Source organism: Cyprinus carpio, chromosome A1 (assembly GCF_018340385.1).
Source record: "Cyprinus carpio isolate SPL01 chromosome A1, ASM1834038v1, whole genome shotgun sequence".
NCBI classification, from domain to species: Eukaryota; Metazoa; Chordata; class Actinopteri; order Cypriniformes; family Cyprinidae; genus Cyprinus; species Cyprinus carpio.
The window spans coordinates 38608005-38628537 of record NC_056572.1 but is presented as its reverse complement, the minus strand read 5'-3'; the positions used below and the strand labels follow the sequence as shown (position 1 = coordinate 38628537).

Genomic DNA, 20533 nt, shown 5'->3' with positions numbered 1-20533 from the left:
AATGTTATATTAAGCACCAATACTTCAAACAAGTAATACTTGAAGCCTGCCCTCTGAGAAATCCTGAAAACATTGTTATAAATTGAAGCAACACCTCCCCCTTTACCTTTTGTATGTGGCTCATGTTTATAACACTAATCTTGGGGTGTAGACTCATTTAAAATAATGTAATCATCAGGTTTTAGCCAGGTTTCTGTCAAACAGAGTACATCTAGATTATGATCCGTGATCATATTATTTACAAAGAGTGCTTTCGTAGAAAGGGACCTGATATTCAATAAGCCAAGCTTTATCATTTGTTTATCTGTATTGCATCTGTTTTTTATTTGTTGAACCTCAATTAAATTGTTGCTCTTAAATTGGTTTGGACGGTTTTTTGTATTTTCTAGCCCGGGGAACAGACACAGTCTCTATAGTGTGATATCTAGGTGAAAGAGTCTCTATGTGCTAAGAATTAACTGACTTCTGTGACGTGAGGTGGCTAGCAGACGGTCGGTTTAGCCAGTCTGTCTGCTTCCTGACCTGGGCCCCAGTTAGTCAAGTACAAACTCTAAGACTATGTGCCATATTTCTAGAGAGAAGAGCAGCACCACCCCAGGAGGGATGAAGACCATCTCTTTTCAACAGGTCAGGTCTGCCCCAAAAACTCGTCCAATTGTCTATGAAACCTATGTTATTCTGCGGGCACCACTTAGACATCCAGTCATTGAGTGATGACAATCTGCTATGTATCTCATCACCACGGTAAGCAGGGAGGGGACCAGAGCATATTACAGTGTCTGACATCATGCTTGCAAGTTCACACACCTCTTTAATGTTATTTTTAGTGATCTCCTACTGGCGAAGTCGAGCATCATTAGCGCCGGCGTGAATAACAATCTTACTGTATTTACGTTTAGCATTAGCCAGCACTTTTAAATTTGCTAAGATGTCAGGCGCTCTGGCTCCCGGTAAACATTGGACTATGGTGGCTGGTGTCCCTATATTCACATTCCGTACAATAGAATCGCCAATAACTAGAGCACTTTCATCATGTTTCTCAGTGGGTGCATCACTGAGTGGGGAGAACCTGTTTAATGTTTTGATCGCAACAGAAGAGTGGTGTTTAGACCCACGACTATGCCGCCTCACAGTCACCCAGTTGCCCTGCTGCAAAGGCCCTGTTACTGGAATGGAACAATGTACAGGACTCCCTGAGCTAGACGCATCCAAAGCCGTATCTAGATCCCTCACATTCTTACTGTCCTCAATTAAAGTTTGGATGCGTGTCTCTAATTCTGAAATCTTCTCTGTCAGCCTAACTATTTCCCTGCATTTATCACATGTGAATCCCTCGTCACCGACAGAGAGAGATAAACTATACATGTGGCAAGCAGTGCAAATAACAATAGCAGGAAAAGCCATTACTCACCGTGATTGATGAAAGATTCTTACCACAGTTGATTGATGAAAAACCAAAAAAACGCACAAATAGAAAAACTAAAGAGAGGAGAGGAGAGGAGAAAAGAAAACAGCGATAGGCACGAATGGAAACACTAATGACAAGCTAACCAGTGCTAATGCGATGCAGGTGCACTGCACTCGCGGATTTAAAATAAAAGTGAACGATCAAATTAATCAGATTAGATTGATAGATAATATCAGAAATATGGTGGGAATTAAGTTATATTTTATCACCTCAGGTGACTATGTGGTACCTCTCCCTTCAACCCTACCAGTTTAAGGTCAGACATCGACCTGGACCCCAAAACAAAATTGCCGACTACCTGTTCCGAAATCCGGTCAGTTCTCGGCCTGGAGAGGGGGAAGGTGATGTGACAGAGTGACCTGTCCCTGTTGGTTAGCGCAGTACACACACACACACACACACACACACACACACACACACACACACACACACACACACACACACACAAACACACCCCATCATACCTCATCATCCGTTATCTGCTGAGGTGATGTAGGTGCACACGCACGCCATTAGCACGCTGGTCTTCTTAACACAAACATATCCACTTCAATTTCCATCCCCATCAGAATCCATGCTGCGCATAACACACATACATACAGTACATACCTGAGTTGTCTTTTGGTTCTATGTTCCTATGTTTTGTCATGTTATCGTGTTAATACCTACCTGTGTTCAGTGTTTGTCAGCGTATGTGTTGCCGGTCTTTCGCGTTGCTTTTCCTCCATCGGCCAGCCAAACCCGAGCGCCACCCAGCGGCCTGGATAAATAGTGCCAGGTCCGCTGTGTGTGGCCGCTGCGGCATAAAGCAACCGGAAGTTGGCTCGTCCATTGTCTGATTAATAAAGGGGGTGGGGGGATAATGGAAATGTGGCATTATTATTATGAGTTTATTATTTATTTCTACATTTGTCTTTGTTAATTTTGCCGGGTTTCTATAAATATTCCGTTATTTTTAAGTGTATATATTTATTTGGGGTTGTGAAAATGTATATACTCACACGAATACCCACCTATCCATATTTGTAATGGTTTTAACAAAAGAGGCGGTTCTTGGATTATAAAAAGGAGTCCCAAAGAAATATTGGAGGTCAGTTAACCTGGCGAGCGAGCGTGCAAGTGTGGTGCCGTGAGCAATTTTTTTTCCCCTTGTCATTGGTATATATATATATATATATATTTAATATTAATATATATATATATATATATATATATATATATATATATATATATATATACCATGCTACCAAAAGAAACATTTTTGAAAGAAAAATCAAATAACAAACAAACAAACAAAACAAAAAAAAATAAACTATACCCAAAAGGGGAAATATATGGGTATAGTTTTTTTTTTGTGCTTTGTTTGTTTGCTTGTTATTTGATTTTTCTTTCTTTGTTACTTTTGTGTATAGCTTTTGGTCGTTTGTCTACGGGACTGTTTCACCTCTCTAGCACTGTAAATAAACATCACTTTACATCGTACATCTCTTCGAGTATTGCCATAATTTTGTGGATTTATTTTTTTTATCATTGGTTTTTGGGCAAACCCGGTTTCACCTGACAGCGGGCCAGCGAAGACCCATTGTCTCACATACACAAAGCATACCGTCCCTTCCAACTCTCCAAGGACATTTTCTATATGCCGTTGAAAAGTGACACCAGCGTTCTGTAGCCCGAACGGCATAACCTTAAATTGAAATAGCCTTTGAGGTGTTATCACAGCTGTCTTTTTCTTACTACCCTCATCCATAGCCACCTGCCAATATCCATTATGTAAATCCAATGAACTAAAAACCTGTTTACCTTGCAAAGACTCTAAGATTTCATGCACCAAAGGTATGGGGTATACATCATGATGGGTTTTCACATTTACCTTACTATAATCAACACAAAAATGAAAAGTCCCATCCTTCTTTGGTACCAGAACAGCCGGGGAAGCCCATGCTGATGGTTCAATAACACCCTCTTCCAGCATGTTTTGAACATGCTCCATAACAATTGCTTGTTTCTGAGGTGATACCCTATAAGCTCTCTGTCGCACTGGTACCTCGTCAGTGGTTAGAATCTCATGCAATGCAATATCAGTTTCCCCCCTTGCTCAGTACACAACGATGGCCACTTTTCCAGCATTGGTCTCACAATATCAGGTTGTAAATTCAACAGTGGGCATAAAACTGTAATGGTGCCCATTAGCTGAGTCTGATTCATGCATGTTATTGTATACATGAATGATTTTTGTTTTGTTTTTGATTATTATTATTTTTATTGTCATGTATTTTGTATAAATATCATATCATATTTACTCTGTGTATATCTGGTATCGAAACAAAGATTGATAACGTGATGCGGAAGAGAAAGTACGAGGCGGAACTAGCATGTTAATGATGTGTGGACTCAGATGTATATAAGGGGAATGCAAAGCGGAGAGAAGGAGGACGGTTCCCGCTCATGCCTCGCAAAGCTAGACTGGCGTTCACTTACATGGAATACTCCGTCGAAAGTTGGAAGGATGGGCCCTGTTTTGGACTTTTGGACTGAGCATGTTGTTTTCCACAAGTGTGCTGCAATGTCGCAAAATGCCGGTGTGGTAAGCAGCACCGCTGCGAACCGCTGTGTTCTGCTTATAATCGCTATGGGGCCAAATGGACTCTTCGAGATGGTGCATTCCTTACATCCTCGCACGTACCTCCTGACATCGGATGCCATGTTGGGCCACCAGAAGCGTTCCTTTAGCAACAAGAGGGTTTCATTGACCCCCGGGTGGCCAGTGCCTAGTGAGGTGTGAGCAGAGTGGATGAGTGGAGTGTGCCGTGTCCTGTTGATGTGCTGCAAACCTGGCGGGCAACCCGGCGGAGTATGGGCGGAGGTATTGGAGGAGGGTATGGTCTCCGTTGACCAGGTGATCAGGCTGACGTTGAGTTTCTCTGGCAGTATGGCTTCAGGCTCTTCAGAGCTTTCCTCAGGTGTGTAACGTGATAACGCGTCTGCCTTGATGTTTTTGGATACGGGTCGATAGGAAATTGTGAAATTAAAGCGGGTAAAGAATAAAGCCCAACGGGCTTGTCTGGGGTTAAGTCTCTTAGCCACTCGCAGATACTCCAGGTTCTTGTGGTCAGTCAGTACCAGAAACGGATGTGATCCCTCCAGCCAATGCCTCCACTCTTCAAGTGCCAACTTGATGGCCAGAAGTTCTCGGTTGCCGATGTCATAATTCACCTCCGTCGGGTTGAGCTTGCGGGAGAAGAAGGCACATGGATGGAGCCTGCTGGGGTTCCCCTGCTGCTGTGAAAGTACCGCTCCTACTCCTGTGGTGGAGGCGTCGACCTCCACAACGAAAGGCTTGTCGGGGTCAGGATGGACCAGGAGAGGAGAGGTAGTGAGTGGTACACTCTTCCTTAAGAGTATTGAAGGCCTCTGTGGCAGCTGCAGTCCAGGACAGAGACTTGGGCTTATTTCGGAGGAGGCTTGTAAGTGGACTGGTGATGGAGCTGTAATCCTGGATGAAGCGGCGGTAGAAATTGGCGAAGCCGAAGAATCGTTGGAGTTCCTCTATGGTAGTGGGTGTTGGCCAGTTCCTGATGGCATCCACCTTCCCCTCGTCCATCCGTCCATCCGGACGCCTGAGGGAATCACAACAGGTACCGTTGTGATTCCCTCAGGCGTTTCAGGACCTCCACAACGTGGTGACGATGTTCGACCATGCTCAAGGAGTAAATCAGGATGTCATCGATGTAGACCAAGATGAATTTGTAGAGAAACTCTCGGAGCACCTCATGGATGAAGTCCTAGAATATGGAGGGGGCGTTGACCAGGCCATACGGCATCACAAGGTACTCGTAGTGTCCAGTAGGTGTTATGAAGGCTGTCTTCCCTATTCTTCCATCGCCTTCTCCTCCGGGATGGAAAGGGGATAGATCCTTCCCCTTGGCACTGACTCACCCAGAAGCAGATCAATGGGGCAGTCCCATGGCCGGTGTGGAGGCAGCTTGGAGGCTCTTTTAGAGCAGAAAACATCACTGAAGGGGGGCGTAACACAATGGTATATCCACTGAACGTTTTTCAATCGGACTCTCAATGGATGTTGCACAGACAGAGAGGTGTTCAGGATGCGGAGAAGATGGAACAGGAAACCCGGAAAATCAGTCCATGAAACAAGTGTCGCCCCACTTCAGGATTTCGCCAGTTCTCCAGGAGATGACAGGATTGTGCTGCTCCAACCACGGGCGCCCTAGGATCACGTCAGTGGTGGATTCCTCCAGAACCAGCAGATGGATCTTCTCCATGTGAAGTATACCAGTTTGCAGTTGAAGTGGACCGACACTAAGACGAACCTGTCTCCTACTAAGCGGCTTTCCAGTTATTGAGTGGATCTGGTAGGTAGACGGCGTTGCCGTCGTCTTGAGAATTAGATGACGGCAGAGGGAGCCAGAGATGAAGTTGCCTGATGACCCAGAATCGAGGAGTGCATTGACTGGAATGGAAACATCAGCAGCTGTAAGTGTTACAACAGTGGTGAGTGGCTTCATCTTATTTATGGAAGGAAATATGGCACTCACCATAGGACGAATAGGACGTATTGGGCATGTGGAGATGACATGCCCCGGAGATCCACAATATACACACAGATTCTGGGTCAGCCTTCTCTGCTGTTTAGTAACTGTCAGACGAGTTGAATCCAGTTGCATGGGTTCGGAGGCTGGTTCTGGAGGGCTGACGGATTCTGGTTGGCAGAGGGAGATGTTGTGCTGAGGCTGGCCCTGGTGCTCTTCGAGACACGACTGCATGCGAGTGGCGAAGCGAATGGATAGTTGGATGAAGCATTCAAGCCCGATGGTGTCCTCATATGCAGCGAGATGCAACCGCACTCGAGGATCCAATCCTTGACGATATGTAGTCAGTAAAGCTTGTTCGTTCCACCCACTCGTGGCCGTGAGGGTTCTGAACCTGAGAGCATAATCATTCACAGTCATTTTGCCTTGTTTTAAATTGTAAAGTTTCTCACGAATAAACGAATCCCAGGCGGGTTTTCCGAAGACTTCTCTGAAGTGGTCGACAAAGCTGGAATAAGACTGAATAACAGGATTATTCTGGGTCCGAATGGAATCGGCCCATTGAAGTGCTTTCCCTTTTAACTGTGAAATGATAAATGCTACCTTGGATTTTTAAATGCTACCTTGGAGGTTAATACATTTGATGTATTTACGGACCACAGTGCTTTATCTTGGGCTTTCAATTGTCCAAAAGCTACTTCATGACTGACAAGATGGATCTTGAGGTTGCAAGCATTCTCATTTTGGGTACATTATCGAAAAAGGTGCTGTAATGTAGTACCCGATGCGTTGTCCAGGTCACCAGAGTTGCCAGATGGCGATGTGTGTATCAACTGGTTGTTCCCACAGAGTTGAAACCACAGTTTCTTGCCTACTTTCATGACAGTCCATTTGGCGGCCCCCTAAGTAGAATGAAAACCTTTTAGAAGATTTTAGAAATGGCATGGTGGCCATCATTTAGGAAAGACGTATGGGACCATGTTCGTACGTGCACTACCTGTCAGAGGTATAAAGGTGATAACAAAAAAACAGTAGGGAAGATGCAAACAGTTCTGACCCCTGGGGAAATGCTTGGTGTATATTTTATGGGGCTACTCCCTGTGAGTAAGGCCCAAAATACCATGTTAATGGTGGTTGTAGATTACTATTCGAAGTGAATTGAACTTTTCCCTCTTGACTCCAAAACTCCAAAAGTTTGTCAGATCTTGAAAAAGGAAATTTTTACCCGTTGGGGTGTTCCAGCCTTTTTGGTTTCAGACTGTGGACCCCAGTTTACTAGCCAACCCTTACCAAAAAGTAGTATACTTCAAGTTTATTTTATTAAGTATACTTAAGTAAAGTTAAAGTATATTTTCAAGTATACTTTATGTAGCAAGTATACAAATATCAGTGTTCTAGTAGTATACTTGTAAGTTTACTGTTTCAATACTCCTTGGGACTAAATTGGCCCACTTTCTAGTGTATAAAAGTATACTTTTAAGTATACTTTAAGTATAACAGTAGCAAAGTATACTTTAAGTATAACAGTTTTATCCAAAGAAAGAACAGGGTATTTGCTCGTAAACAAAAACATTTTATTCTAGCTTCATGCATTTAAAAAAAACACATTTTAATATGGGTAAGTTTCATAAAAAAATAAAGAAAATATTTTGAACAAAAAGCTGAAAAAAAGACTATAAATTGGATTCAGATTGATAATCAAAATGTAGATGGAGTCGATCAACACCCCAAAGCTTGACTGTAATTATTACCTCTTCATCGGTCGACATTTTATTCCATAACATTACAGTTTTGATGCTGTTTCATGTCAGATGATCGTGTTACATGTGTTAGTATCTGTTGTTGTTTCTTCTTCACTTTTTGGGAAATTCTGTACAGAAGATGTGTACTAGCGCCCTCTACCGTATAACAATGAAAACACGGATTCTAGGAGCACAAGTATAGCTCAAATATATTTAGACTTTTTGTAAGTATAAGTCAAGTATACTTAAATGTCATTTTAAGTATATTTCTGAGGAGAACATAAAGCCCATTTCTGAGAAGTACATAAAAAGTAAACTAAAAGCATACTTTCCTATTTTTAGATTAAAAGAAGTATACTAATAGCACACTTGAATAAACTTTTTTTTCGAAAGGGAAGTTATGAATAAGTTGTGTGAATCCTCAGTCCCTCCAGGATTTCGTAGAACTTTTTTTCTGATTTTTGCGGCCTAAAATGACTGATTTTGCTGTGGCCTTTTTCAAACTTTGCAGTGATATTTCCGGCATTTCTTATTGTTTTGCAGTGAAAATATACCACAGACAACATTCTTCTAACACTGTTTTTTTTTTTTTTACTTCGAGAACCACTGTAGGGCTCCAGACTAACATTTGAGGACACCAGCACCAGTGCCATTAAGTTCTACAGAAGGTGGCTCCAGCACCTGACAGTAAAGCACTCTAATCGCACAGGTACATTTTGGAGACATCTATTTAATGTCTGCATTTACATATGCAAGATGTATTTTTAAGAGTTCTTGCTCATCTGCAGTACGTCTCTAAGATGTTTCCTGTCAGATGTCAAATAGACATTTATTAGAATGCATGTAAAACTGCTTCTGAGACGTATATCAGAGTACACAGCAGATGATTCCCAGATCTTTAGCAGACGTCTTACAGATGTAATATATTATCTGATAAAATGTACTTTTATTACTGTCATTCATAATGTCTAAATATAATTTAATGAATACATATATATACAATATTAGGGAGTGGAAATGGCTATAAGTACTTCTTTAGCCATCTACTAGTGGTCATTTAATATCTTTTTTTTTTTTTTAAATAATTGTTTGCTTTCCTACATTATGAAACTTTTAGTTTTATACATGGGGGAAACCTATGATGGATTAACAAATATCGTCACATTAAAAATAACTTTCAAATACGGTAATACGTAAAGCTTTGAAGTGCTGGGAAAAGTTGTGTGAAGCATTTAAAAACACTTGAAAACATTAGACCATTTCTGCCACAAGTTGTTCCTGTAGTTTTACTATGTTAAATCCATGGAGCTAAAACTGTTGGAGATTTGTTTTTATTGAACAATGTTTTTCCTGGTTTCCACATCAGTGGTGTTTGTTCTGTAGCTTTAACAGAATTTTGCGCCGAATTTGAATGCTTCTCACAGGATTTAGCAGACACGTTCATTCTGTAGCGAATTCGACTGCTTTCTTCACTACATCTGTTAAAAGATTGTTAGGCTGCATTAACTAGGTCAACCAGAACTGGGAACACTTCCCATAACACCCGATGTACTCACTACATCGTAAGAAGAATGGCATCTACGCTAATATTAGTCTCTTTCATTCTTAATCTGAGGTCACCGTAGCCACCAGATCCAGTCTGTATCCAGATCAGATGGTGGATCAGCACCTAGAGACAACCTCTACAGCCCTGAATATCAGCGGAGACCATGTCAACTAGAGACAGATCCCCCACATCACCTCGACGACCATCGGCACAAGACCACGGGAACCAAACGAGTCCTCTGCACCTGTGTTGCAGCCTGGAATTAAACCACGCCATGGTGGTTTTGTCTGGCCAGAGGAGAACCCTGACTGAGCCTGGTTTCTCCCAAGTTTTTTTCTCCATTTCTGTCACCGATGGAGTTTTGGTTCCTTGCCACTGTCGCCTCTGGCTTGCTTAGTTGGGGACGCTTAATTTCTGGCGATATTGTCCACTTGATTGCACAGATACTATTTGAACTGAACTGAAGTGGACGATGACATCACTGAATCAATGATGAACTGACTTTAATTGAAAAATTTTGTGTTTCTATTGTCCTCTTGCATTATTATGCAGTATCATGCTGTAATGTTGCAGAAACGAGATGAGGCAAACAGGTGAGGATCTATGTGCAGGAGTTTAATAAGAATTCAGGAACCAACAAGTTATTCAATATTGGTAAACAAGGAACTCAGACTAGTGATGCAAAGTCTGATTCATTTCCACGGACCAGTTCTTTTCGGACAGATCAGCTCATTGAACCGGTTCAAAAAGCAGATTCATCGGTTACTGACGTCATCAAGCAATAACGTCTCTATGCATTTCTTTTCTAACTACTCGGTGCCATGTTATATCAATGAAAAATTCAAATAAGTAATTTGTGTCAACACATCTTGAAACATTCAAAAAAATAAACTTATTTGTGTGAAAGCATATTTCTGATTATAGCCATATAATTCACTTATGTTAATGGTGTTCATGGTCACAGTTTCATTCGCGGATCCTTTATGTCAGATACAACTGACTGACCAATATTGACTAGCCTACAGCTTGGATACGATTCCTAAAAGTTTTGCATCTACAGCACACATTACAGACATTGATGCACAAACACGGATATGTTCTACATGTCTACAGTATAAAGAATGAATAAACCAGTCTTATAAACTCCTTGATTTTGCGTAAGCAACTTTAAATATAATATGCATGCACAATAAACTATTGCAAAATTTCGCTCGACAGAAAGGTTTTTGCAGGTTTTAATAAAATGTAAATTAAAAACAGTCATAATAAGCATATTTCCAGTACGTGCCTCATCATAACACACTATCAACAACCCACAAACCAGAATCTCAATACAGCTCATTCGGTCCTGGTTGAACCGACTCATTCGGTTCTTTTTTAGTTGGACGTGCTACTTACGCTGTGTCCTGCATCATCAACCCAGAACTAAAGTTCAATGCAGTTCATTTTGTGGACCGGCTCGACCGGTTACTTCCTGAGAACTGGCTCAAAAGAACGATTCGTACAAGAACCGAACATCACTAACTCAGACAAGGGCAGGGAGCAACCATCATGTTTCTATGACACACATTTGATCTTCATGCTGATGGATTTCATACTGACTGCGTAATTCTTCCATGTTGACCAAGCAACACCAATGGCATGATGGGTGGGATCTTCACCCCATAAATACACAACATTGGGGTTTGTAGTGTGACAGGCTGAGTACCAAAATGCCCCGAGATACTGTTTGGCACAGTTAGTATCTGAAGTGTCTTGGTCCTTCTCAAAGGTGGAGAACTTACACATACAGATACATATCTTATTTCTGAACAAGTCTCATCAGGCTCATAAAACCTTTTGACCAATGAATTTCTATGGCTATTGTGACTGTAGATCAATTTTTTTTTTTTGACGTCCCACAGAAAGCTTAAGTTTAAGTCAGCGGTTCTCTATTCCAGTCCTCACACCCACCTGCTCTGCACATTTTGTTTTGTTTCTCTTATGGCTTCAGACATTTGTTCTATTCGAACATAAGTGCCTTGCGAAGTGGACATCACAGGATATTCTACCATGATTCCAGTTCGAAGCGAACGTATATGTTCCATTCAAAGTACACTGAAGTGTGCGAGACATGAATTTATATTTTTTATTTATTTACAGAGGTATATGATGTCACACTTGTCTGTGTGTGAAGACATTGCGCAGCGCAAATCTGTGAATGAATGTTCGAAAGTGAGGTAACTTCAACAGATTTCCCCTGCTCAGGGATTAGGGAGCAATGAACACTGTGTAGGGACCATGTCAATGGGAACACAGTTCATTACTCGGAGCTCACTTCTAACGAGCTAATTATCTGAATCAGGTGTGTTAACAAAGAGAGACATGTAAAATATGCAGAGCTGGGGGGGGGCAAGGACTGGAACTGAAAACCGCTGGTTTAAGTATTTCAATATTTTGGACTTCCTGCCTGTAAACCCTGCTCTTTGTGCTTTTGTCAGTTAAATAAAGGTTAAAGTGAATTAACCAATCACAGATTCTTGAGTTTATTGCATTTTACACAATGTCCCAACTTTCTGGAAATGGGTTTGCAACCTATTGTCTCTTGGAAAGTTTCCATGCATGTTAAAGGTTCTTCATGGATTCATCAATGCTAATAAAGAACCTTTATTTTTAAGAGTGTAGGAACACATTTTGTGTTTAAAGTAAAAAATATGTGCATGCTCTCTACAGATGAAGAAAACACGATAATAAGTGAACACAGTAAACAATTTGTGTATGTTGGTGTTTGTGGTGAATTTAAGGGAGTGAACGTTTCTGTGTACTGGAATGATCTGGACTCAATGGGAGCCTCTGAATGGGGACAAATTCAACTGATTGGAATTTTATCCGGGAAGAAAAACACCATCTGATCAACACAAAACTATGAGTCTGCCTGTAAACCCTGCTGTCCGTCACCAGGAGGAGCCCTCACTCAGCATGTACAAGCTCTTCACAGTATGCAGTTCATTGCATCTTTAGTTCCTGCCAGTATCTTTTGCTTGGTGGTTATTCATAAAGAAACCTGTATGCCTTACTGGTGTTATATCAGACACTACATATCTCATCTTTGGATTGTGTTTTAAATCAGTGGCCACTTTAAATTCTATAAAGTCTTCCTGTAGATACTGATATTTACCTTAAATGCAGGGGAGATATGATTTTTTTTTTTTTACTTCAATCTGCACTCCACACCTCATAATGACAAATTTATTAAAAAAGTAAAAAACTGAAAAAGCACACTGAGCGTTCAGACACTTTGCAGTGCCATATGAACTTAAGCTCAGGTGCATCACATTTCTCTGGCTCATCTCTGAGATGTTTCTATACATTGATTGGAGTAGATATGTGGCAAATTCAATGATCGGACTTCAATTGATTGAGAAAAAACACCTGGTCTAACAGCTGAAAATGCATTTCAGAGCAAAACCAAGACATGAGGTCAAAGGAGCTGCCTGCTGAGCTCAGAGATAGGATTGTGATAAAATCATTTCTACGGCACAGACTAGTCCTGGAGCTCTCTGACCCGAAAATGACTGTCTTGTGTGCCCATCCAACCTGACTGAGCTTGAGAGTATCTGTAGAGAGAAAAGCCAGAGAAATCCTCAAATGGATACACTGATGAAACCAGACCTGCCAGGAAAGTCTCAAAATACACAAACACAAATCCAAAGTGATGGTTTGCAAATGCATTCTCAAGAAACAACTTGCAAATATACAACATTCAAAACTCTGTGTGCAGACTCGTATGTGTGTTTTGCATTTGTGAAATGCATTTCGACATTGTATATTTGGTTATGAAAATATGAATTGCTGTTTAAATATACATACATTACATAAACAAACTGCTGTTTAATAATTTATGTTAAACAGCAATAAAAATAATGTAAAATAAGTATATCAGCTTTGTTGTTGCACATAAATAGTTGTAGCGATGTTGTTTAGAGCCTGGCTCCTATCCAGTACTCCAAAATTGTGCACATCAAAGTCTGATTAATGAGCTATAGGGAGCTGATTGAGATGCACCCATGGTATGCATTAGACTGGACATGAGCTACAGATTTAGATAAATATTTAGCTTCAAAAGTTATTAGCATAAATGTCAGTGCATATTTGACCCACTGGTGGCGCTAGAGGGTTTGGTATGGTTAATGTTCACCCAAAGGAAAGATGATCTCAAATGTTTCTCTGATCTTCCTTCTTTGCTAGAGACTCAGCTCTCACATGTACTGTACTCTGAAGTTTAGAAGTGATATCAACAACTTTACAAAGTGTGCACCAAGTCAAATGTCTCAGTATGAACTCAAACATTTCTTATTACTACCGTATACTATGAATTAATAATCACAATAGTTGAGGATTTCGTCATAAGCCATTCAGGTCCAGGGTTACTGTTACTTATAAAGGCATTAGGTACATGACTATTTACACAAACAAATAATGAGTCCTATATGCACATAAACTACACAGCTCTACTCTCTTACTGTATGTAAGGAAGTCATGAGCTATATTTACATGCATGCAAAGTGGGGTTTGCATGACAAACAAGTGTTGCATGTGTAAAAATAAAGCATTTATCTTATACTAAACTTCAACCACTTATTTATTCCCTTTCTACTCTGTTTGGAAAAACGGATGCATACACAAAGCTGGGTATTTGAAGGTAAATTTAATGAATTAACTCTTGATGTTCTGAATTGTAATGCTACTTATAAAGGATAGTTTCAGTTTTACAATATTAGGACAACTGTAAAATGTAACATGTTTCACCTAAAATAAAATTGAAGATGTCTGAAGACAAATAAGAGTCATATAAGACACATATGAGAATCAGTCATTATTTTGAGCTGAGAGAATATATATATAGGCGTCTCGAAAGAGATTACAGCAAGACAATAAAGTGATGTTTCTCACACCACATTCTCATTTTGGACATTTGTGATTACTTTTATTTTTTATTTCTCCTAACTTAGAGGAACTTAAGGAGAGACGAAGTTTCCTGAGCTTATGAAATACAACCCCTGTGCAATTCATGTTTCCTTTGGGCAGGTGCACCTCTATTGATATGCCAATTTATTTATTTTTTTACAACATTTGACCAGATGGTTCTATGGACTGCTTTCATTCAAGTAGCAATCAGGGCCAAGGCACTGCAAGCACAGCTCGTGACAGCATGTTTAACTTGCATTTTATTTGCCTCCAAAATATGGGTTTTTGCAATGTAAATTTCTATGTTAACACAGAAGAGTCTGAGAATCTGACAGATATAAAGAATGCTTATGTCAGACTGAAGAACACAACAAACGGTGAGTTACTGTTTCATTCTTCATTTATCTTACAGAACATTCACTCTCAGAAAATAAACCATCAAAATATGAATATATGAAGATTTGTCTGTTATTTCCATCTAGATAAAACAGATCTCTGCTGTGATCTCCTGAAAAGAGACTGAGAAGATGGCAGTAAGTTCATAAAGAGCTACATTTCTGAACGCTTCAGCTTCATTTCAGTGGGATGTTCATCTCTTTCTCTGTGCCTCGTGTAGATGTTGGTGTTTTTGGCAATTTTTCTTCCGGTTGTACTGATGAATGAATGCAGTCAGGATGAAAAAGACTGTTCTGATATCTATAACTCAGAAGAAACAGTCAGCAGGATTTACTTCATCTATCCAGCAGGAGACATTCCTGTCTCGGTTTACTGTGAGATGATCTCAGGTGGGAAAGATGAAGACAACGGAGGATGGACGGTATGAATGTGACTCTAGATCATCAAACACACATCAGCACATTCATGATGAATCATATATTCTATATAAACCCATCACAGGTGATTCAGAGGAGAATGGACGGCAGTGTGAATTTCTATCGGCCATGGGATCAGTACAAGAGAGGATTTGGGAATGTGGAGGGAGAATACTGGCTGGGTAAGATCTCACAGCGTGTGTGTGTGTGTTTGTGTGGATGTTCATGTCCAGTGTTTGGTTGAACGTGTTCTTCACGTGTGTGTATGATCAGGGCTGGAGAACATGTACCAGCTGACAAGCAACAGGACATACATGCTGAGAGTGGATCTGGAGGACTTTGATGGAAATAAAGTTTTTGCTCTGTACTCGTTCTTCTCTGTGGGTCCTGAAGCTGATGGGTACAGATTACATGTTTCAGGATTCAAAAATGGAGGAGCAGGTAGGACACCTTCATTTACACTCAGTGTTGACTGTAATGCTTTACTAAGTAAATAATTGCTGTAATTTAATTACATTTCTGTTGAAAAAGGAAAGGATTACTCATGTAATGTCTAATTTAATCTGTTTTAATGTAACCTCCTTAGTTAGTTCAAGGATAGCTGATGCAATTTTATATTATTTGTTTCAAAGAATTAAAAGCTAGAGTTTCTTGTGTTGTTCAACTAGTCGTTGTTAACATGGGATTTACAAAGTAATGCAATACTTTTTTAGAGTAGTACAGTAGATAGTAAACACTGTTGAAGTTGTTAGTAGACAGTAATTAATTACTTTTTAAAGTAACTTACCAAACACTGTTTATACACATGAAAAGTAATTACCATTGAGTTATTGTCCTCTATGGTCTTCCTCTCTGCAGGTGACTCTTTATCTGAGCATGATGGACAGAAGTTCACAACATTAGACAAAGACCAAGACTCTGACAACAACAAAAACTGTGCCAAACTTCATCTCGGGGCATTTTGGTACAAAAACTGTATAAAGACAAACCCCAATGGTGTGTATACATGGGGATTTTACGACACCCTTACCGCCATTGGGAATGTATGGTCAACCTGGAAGGGTTACGATGTTGGTATGAAATCCATCAGAATGAAGATCAAACCTGTGTCATAGAAACATTGCAGTGTTTGCCAGAAATACACAACAAAACAATCACATTAATGTTTAAGGGTTTCCTCCTGTGTTACCTGTGTTACTAAATCATGTAGGAATCACTCTTTCTCGAAAATGTATTTTGTAACGACTGTTTGTAATGGTTTTCCTATAACCAGGGTAGGGTGGTAAGTTGTTCATGACTCATAGGTTAGAATAAACAATTTCCACAAAGCAATGTCTGTTTCTCGACTCGTTAATTTAATGGATCAACAACATTTACAAAATGTGTAGCTGTGGTGAAAACCATATGTTCATGGCCCACCACCTGTACCTGTCCAATACAACCTCAATGGAAGGTTTAGGTTTTGATCGTTCTTCCCAACAGGAGATGAGAGGAGCTATACGATCCATGATGACAACAATGTCTCCCACCATTAAACTTATTTTTGGCTTTATCCATTTCTTCCTGCATGGCCCAATAGCTGTTGTATATCCTTCAAGGTAAGTTGGGAAATAGCCTGGTCCTTGGACAGAATAACAGGATGCCTTTCTTTCCTCAGGCGTGGCAGCCTTAGCAAGTCTCCCTCCTATTCTCAGAAGACCATTTTCCAGCACTCGATCCAGCCTAAAGACGTCACTTTTTTCTTTATAGTAGCTCCTGCCTCCAATGGAGTAATCTCATCCGAAAATCTCTCTTTTTGATAATACTGATTAATAGCAGTTTCTGCTCTCAGGAGCTCATCAACAGTCAATGATGGCCTTTGTTTTCTTAAGCATTGCATCTCCTTGACTTTGAGCAATGCTTTTTCAGCTGGATTTAAGCTTGACTGTATGTGCCTCCATCGCCCAACATCTGTCGAGTCTCTTATAACAACTAATCTTTTTACGGTTTCACGAGTTCACACTGACATATAATTAGCTGAAGTATATAATGCATATTTGGCGTGCTGTCCGGGAAAGGGCTCCGAGCTCGGGAATGGCCCGAACCTAGACTACCCCCCAAAAAAGGCAATAGCAAGAGGACAGCCACCAGACTAAGGACCCCCCCCCCACAATAGCATTGAGATCTGGCGGGGCTGATATTTGAAAAGTCAGCTGGTTGGCAGGCCGGAAGAGCCTACGTACTCCGGTGGGAGCGACTTATGCGTTTGGAAATGTAGGCCCTACCGGCTGCTGGTATCGACCTACGTGATTTGGGGCGTCCGGTCGGGAGGGCTCGAGCTGTTGCTCAACCAGAGCACCTCACTGCATTGGAACGGATGAGCTCTACCGACCGATGAAGGAGGAGCAGCGTGATTGGATAGCCTGACCAGGAGGGCCCAAGTTGCCTCGACTGGAATAGGTCACGGTGTTGGCGTACGGGCCCTACTGGCTGATGAGCCCCTGCTAATCAGTGAGCAACCAGGGCAGATAACTGACCGAGAGGGCCCATGAAGCCTCCGACTGGAGATCGAGACTCAGGACGACGGACGTGTAGGTCCTCTCAGTTGAGCAGATAAACAGGCTGTGGACCGCCAGCAAAGAGGACTCTAGCGACATCCGACGGGAGATCAATACTCACGGCATCAGATGGATAAGACCTGTTTGTGGGCAGCAAGTAAAGAAACCCGACCGGGAGCACTCTCGCCGACATCTGACACGAGCACACTACTCAACGGCATCAGACGTGTAAGCCTTGCTTACATTTCTAAGGCGGAGGTACTCGAAGATGGACTGGTATGGTTGGATTGGAGATCAAAAATGTAGATAAAATGACCTTTCTTGGCTTGGTCTGTCTTGCTTTGTTTGATTAAGAATGAAATTGTTTCCCTATCAAGTATGGTTAGGTCTGAGATGGTGGGGTTGATTTTTGGATCGAATTTAGAAGAGATTGTGATTTCCAAGCATCTAAGAAAACCGAAAAAAGCTAGTATAAACATGGCGCCCTGATCATACACACACATGAAGAACACGTTCAACCAAACACTGGACATGAACATCCACACAAACACACACACGCTGTGAGATCTTACCCAGCCAGTATTCTCCCTCCACATTCCCAAATCCTCTCTTGTACTGATTCCACGGCCGATAGAAATTCACACTGCCGTCCATTCTCCTCTGAATCACCTGTGATGGGTTTATATAGAATATATGATTCATCATGAATGTGCTGATGTGTGTTTGATGATCTAGAGTCACATTCATACCGTCCATCCTCCGTTGTCTTCATCTTTCCCACCTGAGATCATCTCACAGTAAACCCAGACAGGAATGTCTCCTGCTGGATAGATGGAGTAAATCCCACTGACTGTTTGTCCTGATTTATAAACATCAGAGCAGTCGACCAGTTTCTACACAAAAACAACAAAAACACACCAAAAAAAAAGAAAAAAGAACAGCCAAAAAAAACACCATCATCTGCATAAGAGAGAAAAAGGTGAAAATAATCTGCAGGTGATAGGAAACAGATGAGCTTACCTCCATCTTCTCAGCAGAAATCTGTTTCCTTAAAGAGACAAATCAATTCTTTACTTAGACCATTTCATTGTATTCGTTATTTTGTATGAACTGATATAAACTTCTGAATGTCCAGACAGGCTGGAGAACAAACCAGCAACTCACCGTCGGAGCTCTCCAGTTGTAGAGGAGATAAACGCTCCTTTAAATATCTGAAGGTCAGACTCCTCCTCAGCGTCAAAGTCCAGTTTAAGAAATTTGGGTAAACATTCTTTTCGTACATTCGAACGTAAATTCCCTGTTCCTACAAATGATTTATAAATTATCTGTACACACAGAATGTTCCTAAATAGGGTCCACTTAATCACAGATAATCTTAAAATAACTGTTTTCCAATATCACATTTACCAGCTTTCCATAAACATCCAACCTTTCTACAGATAACAGATCAACAGACTCAATTCAGCCCAAAGAGGTCACTCCTCTGAATGTAAAGATGTGCTTTCACTCTGCTGCTGCAGGAGAAACTCTCAAACATATCTAATCACTTTCATTCACACAGAACGATGACTATAACAGTAGAACTTCAGCGGATCAGAATCCTTTATTTTACACACACATTCTAATTTTCCAAATCACTGACTCACCTCGGTTGTTCTTGTACAGGAGAATATTTGGCAGTGATTGTGCAAACTTTCACAGCTTTTAAACATTTGATTGCTCAAGCTGCTGTATACTCTCAGACAGAAGAAGATCTGCCAAAACAAACCTAAACAACAACACATTACATGCTTTTATTGATTCATCCTCATTAACAACGGAGCGGGGAGACTCGACGAAGCCCATCATACCAATGTTCAGAGGAATCCATCTAGGTTTTGATAAACAATGGACTTCTTAATAGTTATTTTGTATTACATTACACACTCAGACGTTGGTCTTGTTTCTGGACAATTTCGACACTTTCTATGAATCTCTCTGACTTTCCCAGCTGCACTGGATAAGGACTTTCTAAGGAGAGTCTAAAAGTTTGGTGCATGTAATCAGAAAACGTTATTCACTAAGCTAACTAAACTAAAGATAGTTTCATGCTTTGAGATAAAACAGGAGCATTTTATTCAGTGACATGGTAAATTTTATTGGTCATTTTTTGGAGATGTGTCATACGATCGTCTACTGTCCGGACAGCAGATCATGCGAGCGTTTGGCCGGGCCGGATGAAGGAATGCTGGGAAGAGATGCAGGATTCACGGCCAGTCATAAGGGATCGGTAACATGTATGATGACTGAAATACCGGATGGACTAAACGTGCAGCTTTCACAAGCCAAGTGAGGGTTTTCAGGGAAACAGATTAAGATAAGAATCCTGGGAGAGTGTGTGAGTTATCTGCGGGATGAGCGGATGAAGGCGTGACGGAGAGGGTTATCCGGTTCTCAGGATGATGTGAACGCCTGACTCGGTGAACACTGGGCCGCTCATGTCTCCGATCTTCAGTGCGAACGAGACGTCTTCAAACGGCTTCTGCATTTGACCTGACGCACACACAGCAATACAGACAGCACACATTACCGTCACATATTGACTGATTATAGCTCACTTAAAATAAAAACTCTTTTCTTTTTTACTTAAAACAAGTGTAAACAGAAGTGAAACAAAATCTTAAAATAAGTATATAAATCTGTATAAATGTAAAAAACGTTTTACTTCATCTACTTTACAAGGCAACATTTCTCATTTTAATTTAGTTTGACGACGTACTGAAATAACAATGGTAAAAATAAATTAATAACCTACTAAAAATCATCAAAACACAACAAAATGACTAAATCTTTAAAATTGATATATATATATACAGTACAGGTCAAAAGTTTGGAAACATTACTATTTTTAATGTTTTTGAAAGAAGTTTCTTCTGCTCATCAAGCCTGCAT

General features: G+C 40.7%; 1 protein-coding gene and 1 pseudogene across 1 annotated transcript in view; one reads left to right on the top strand and one right to left on the bottom strand.

Annotated features, from left to right (window-relative positions):
* Nucleotides 1-6996: 6996 nt before the first annotated feature.
* Nucleotides 6997-16392, top strand: LOC109052362 (annotated as a pseudogene).
* A 2794-nt stretch (nt 16393-19186) lies between these two features.
* The window catches only part of LOC109052374 (peptidyl-prolyl cis-trans isomerase NIMA-interacting 1-like), a 5441-nt gene continuing 4094 nt past the window's right edge, over nt 19187-20533 (bottom strand). The window contains exon 4 of the mRNA XM_042765712.1: nt 19187-20134. Within this exon, the coding sequence (XP_042621646.1) occupies nt 20025-20134 (110 nt within the window). The 3' untranslated portion in view covers nt 19187-20024. The remainder of the gene's footprint in view (nt 20135-20533) is intronic.